The sequence below is a fragment of the Pseudomyrmex gracilis genome, unplaced genomic scaffold, assembly GCF_002006095.1.
Source record: "Pseudomyrmex gracilis isolate BER0280 unplaced genomic scaffold, ASM200609v1 scaffold_383, whole genome shotgun sequence".
In the NCBI taxonomy this organism is placed as follows: domain Eukaryota; kingdom Metazoa; phylum Arthropoda; class Insecta; order Hymenoptera; family Formicidae; genus Pseudomyrmex; species Pseudomyrmex gracilis.
The window spans coordinates 68,853-72,720 of record NW_018020967.1 but is presented as its reverse complement, the minus strand read 5'-3'; the positions used below and the strand labels follow the sequence as shown (position 1 = coordinate 72,720).

At 53.7% G+C, this 3,868-nt stretch overlaps 1 protein-coding gene across 1 annotated transcript; it reads left to right on the top strand.

The window, feature by feature from the left end:
• The first annotated feature begins 3,379 nt into the window (after positions 1-3,379).
• On the top strand, positions 3,380-3,709 carry LOC109860422. Its single transcript, XM_020439491.1, has one exon. The coding sequence runs from the start codon at positions 3,380-3,382 to the stop codon at positions 3,707-3,709; it is 330 nt and encodes a 109-aa protein (XP_020295080.1).
• The last annotated feature ends 159 nt before the right edge of the window (positions 3,710-3,868 follow it).

Genomic DNA, 3,868 nt, shown 5'->3' with positions numbered 1-3,868 from the left:
TGGATTCTCTGCCGGGTAAACCGGCATCCGCTCCGCTCCGCTCCGGGGAATCTCTGGATTCTCTGCCGGGTAAACCGGCATCCGCTCCGCTCCGCCCAGGGGAATCTCTAGATTCTCGACCGGGTAAACCGGCTCCCTTTCCGTTGAAACCAGCCCAAGGGAATTGCGTGAGTCTCCGTCAGGCTGCGCCGACTCTTTCCGTTGGAGCCGTTCCAGGGGAATAAGCTAAAGGCGACCGTAAGAACAACCGAGCCTAAAGAGGCCGACCGAGCAAGTCTACTTTTCGGAATAAAGTAACTTTCGGCATTGTAAATATTGTTTTCACAAGCCGATAAAAGTGAGTTAAGACACAGCATTTTTGTAAATCTCTTTGTCATAGAAAAGAGACTTTTCCGCGAGATAAAATCAATTCTCGCTATAAACACGTTTCCGAGTAGACAAATAAACGAGGCCCGCGAAACGGCCTTGACCGAGTCGCGCCGTTTAAATCTCCGACTGTGTACACAACTTATGTTTTTTTGATATATTTCCGAAGAAAGCGTGACTTGCCGCATACCGTTCCAGGAATTCGTCGGCACGTGAATTCCACAGCGTATTATTTCTTTTTGTATTCTAAAACTATTTCGTTATTTCTTTCTGTTGAATTATTTGAATAAATTATTTTATTTTGTTCTGTTACTAAAATCACACCGAGTCATTCTTTTCTTTCTATTTTTTTCCCGTTTCCGACGAGCTACTCCGCAGCACATCAAATTAAATCTTTGAACAAACGGAACGAAATTTTCTAGAGAAAAGTAGGACCGTTACATCTTTACTGCGCATGCGCGCCGGTTGCCGCTGCGCCGGCACGAGAAAGAAGGCAACGCCGTGGTAGAGTAGTCGCATAACAATCGTTACACTGTGCGGACGTGTACATGTCGCATCCTGTAATAAAAACAGATTGTGAAGCACTCAGTTGTGATCCGTGAAATATAATAAGACTGATTACATCAATAATACATTGTTTATTCACATACATAAGTATTAAAAAAATTATATCAAAAAATAAACCGTGTTAATCAAGTTACTTACCTGTGTGTATCTTGGTCATCCTGGAAGGTGTTGTCCCGACGAACTGTGACGCCGTACCTGAAACAAAGAGAATAATTAATTACATCCTTGGTAATTGGAGGATAAATTACCTGGCGACCGTGTAAAACCGGCGTAAAGCGTGAGTACTTGGCCAAATACAAACTTACCCCGGTCACAACCTATGCTAGACAGACCTTTGGGGAGCTCCTGAACTAAAAGGGGAAATAAGGGAAGGTAAACCCTGACAGAAAACCCCGGCAGGTCGGGCCCGCAGCCTGGTTACGGCAACCGATCTAGATGAAGGACACACCGAAATAAAACCAGCTTTATTATTCTCATAATAATGGCAAATAAGGAAGTTAAGATCGTACTGGAACAAATCGATCGGACGGTCAATTTCCGGCACTTAAGTGGTATTGTCCCGGCCACCCTTGGGTCGTCATCCAACGACGGATCTTGCGTTGCCTGCCCCGCAGGGGCGGCGCATAAAGATGCGTCTGCGAAGCAACTTGGAGCGTATGCACCTTTGAAAAACTGGAGCGTTTCTCTCTGCTTGGGCCTAATAGACCCTAAGAAGCAGAGACGCCCGAGGAGCCAGAGACTGCCAGTCTCCGGCTCGAGGGTGGAGAATGAAGGCTGAGTACAAAAATTGCCGTCTTCTCGCACTGTTGCAGCTCACTTCTCTCTCCCGCGACAACGCTTCCGATTTGGAGGTGGAGTTAGTCGCCAGTACTCGGGACAAAGCCCCACCTCGCGAGTCGCGCGAGAAAGAAGAGGTTCCTCCGGCCTTCCAGTCTCTTGGGTCACCCAAGAAGTCTAATAGTGTGAGAGTCCGAAGGCGCGGGAGGGGGAGACCCTTTACGACGTGGGAATACGCTGGCCTGGCAGAGGCCAAGAGGAAGTGTGTGGAGCAACTCCGGCGTGAGATGGAATTGCGGGCCAAAAAGGAGCTGGCCGAGGAGATCGACGGTATGCGCGTCTCCATTCTTTCGGCCGGCTCTGGACGGCCCCTCCCCTCGAGCCAGGCGGAGGGGGCCTCGCCACCGCGTCCAATAATTACCAGGGACATGTCCACGTCCCAGGTGGTCGGACAGGCCGCGAAAATGACGGAGGCCGTCCGGAAATTGGCGGCAAGGTCGAAGAACCTTAAAGGTACCTTTGTCCGCCAATCTAAGAAGGCGGCGACCGGCCTAGAGGAGGCCGTATCCATAGTGGCAGGCCGGCTAGACCTCTTAAGGAAGACCCAGCGCCTCAACGCGCTTAATACGTCCTTGAGCGCGGAGGTCAGCCGGCTGCGCGACAACACTGCCTCCTTAGAGAAGAAGAAGGGCGCCGTTTAGGCCAAAATGGACAACGTCCTTTAAGAGAACGGTCGCTTGCAGGGCGAGGTTAACGCCCTGCACGGCGAACTCCGCAACTTGAGGCGAGATCTCATGTCTTTAAAGAAGGAGCGGTTATAGGAGGCGAGAAGCCGTAAGAAACGGCCTTCCGGCCGCCGGTCCCCGCTTCCCCCTGCTCCATCCCCGCGGGTGGTTACCTCGCCACCGGGACCTTCCGTGCCGCCGGAGCCGGAGGGCTCCTGGGCGGCGACTCCTCTTTTCCCGGTGGAGGAAAGACGAAGCAAGGGGAGCGCTCGGTATTGCCTGTGGCGTACCGGACGCCCACTTATCCGCCCACAAGTGCACCACCAAGCCCCAAGTCTCAGAGAGGTGGAGGGCCGCATCATGGACGCAATGCGCTCTTAATTGTTCATCTTTTGGGAGCAAATGTCCCAGCGGCTCTCTCGCCCGTCCCTGGGGGCAAGTGGAGAGGAAGTCTCACCTCCCTTTCCTCTGGGCAAGAAAACAGCGCCCAGCGGCGCAACCGCGAAGAGCGGCGCCGGCACTCCGGCCATAGCCGGCCCTTCGCGTAAGGCCACTCTTCTTTCTTCTTCCTCCGCAAAGGGGAAGAAGAAGAAAAATAAAAAGAAAACAAAGAGCGGAGAGGGAGACACGCAGGTCCAGCCGGCGGTGCCACCACAGGCCGCCCGCCGCGTGGACTCGGCCCCATCAAGTCAATCTACGCCGGAGTCTCTGCGGCCGAGCTAGGACCTCTTGGTTTCAGGTGGTCGGCCGCAAACACAAGAGGAAAGAGGCGCAAGTTGCAGCCTCCTCCTCAAAAAGTGCGGAAGGGAGACCCGTTGGTCCCAGGGGCTGTTAGGCCCGGACAACGCGCCACCCGCCCTAAAGTCGGGAAATCTCCCCGCTTTGCGGCCATCACGATAACCGCCAACGCCCAAGGTGCAGACGTGGCGGCGGCGGTGGCCTGGATGCGGCGCAGGATTAAGTTGTCGGACTTCGGAATTTCCGAAGTCCGGCCTAAGAGAGCCGTCACCGGAGTTCTTATAATGGAGATCCCCGATGAAGGCAACGAGACCAGGGCAGACCGGCTACAAAAAGCCATATCCGCATTGGCCGGAGAACTGGGGGTGACGGTCACAAGGCCCGTAAAGATTTGTGAGTTGCGAGTCAGGGGCCTCGATGATTCTATCACTCCCGAGGAAATTGAGCAACCTGTAGTGGCTGTTGGGGGTTTTTGGCCGACCGATATAAAAGTCGGCCGAGCTCGCGCTTTACTCAAGGAGCTATCTACAGCGTGAGTCCGGTGTTTGGTCGCCGCAGGGCGCAAGATCACGGACACCGGATCACTCAAGGTAGGGTAGATCAAGGCCCCGAGGTACTTGAGCGACGACCCCTACAGTGCTACCGCTGCCGGGTGATACTCTATTGACCACAGTACGATTCGACACCGCTCGATT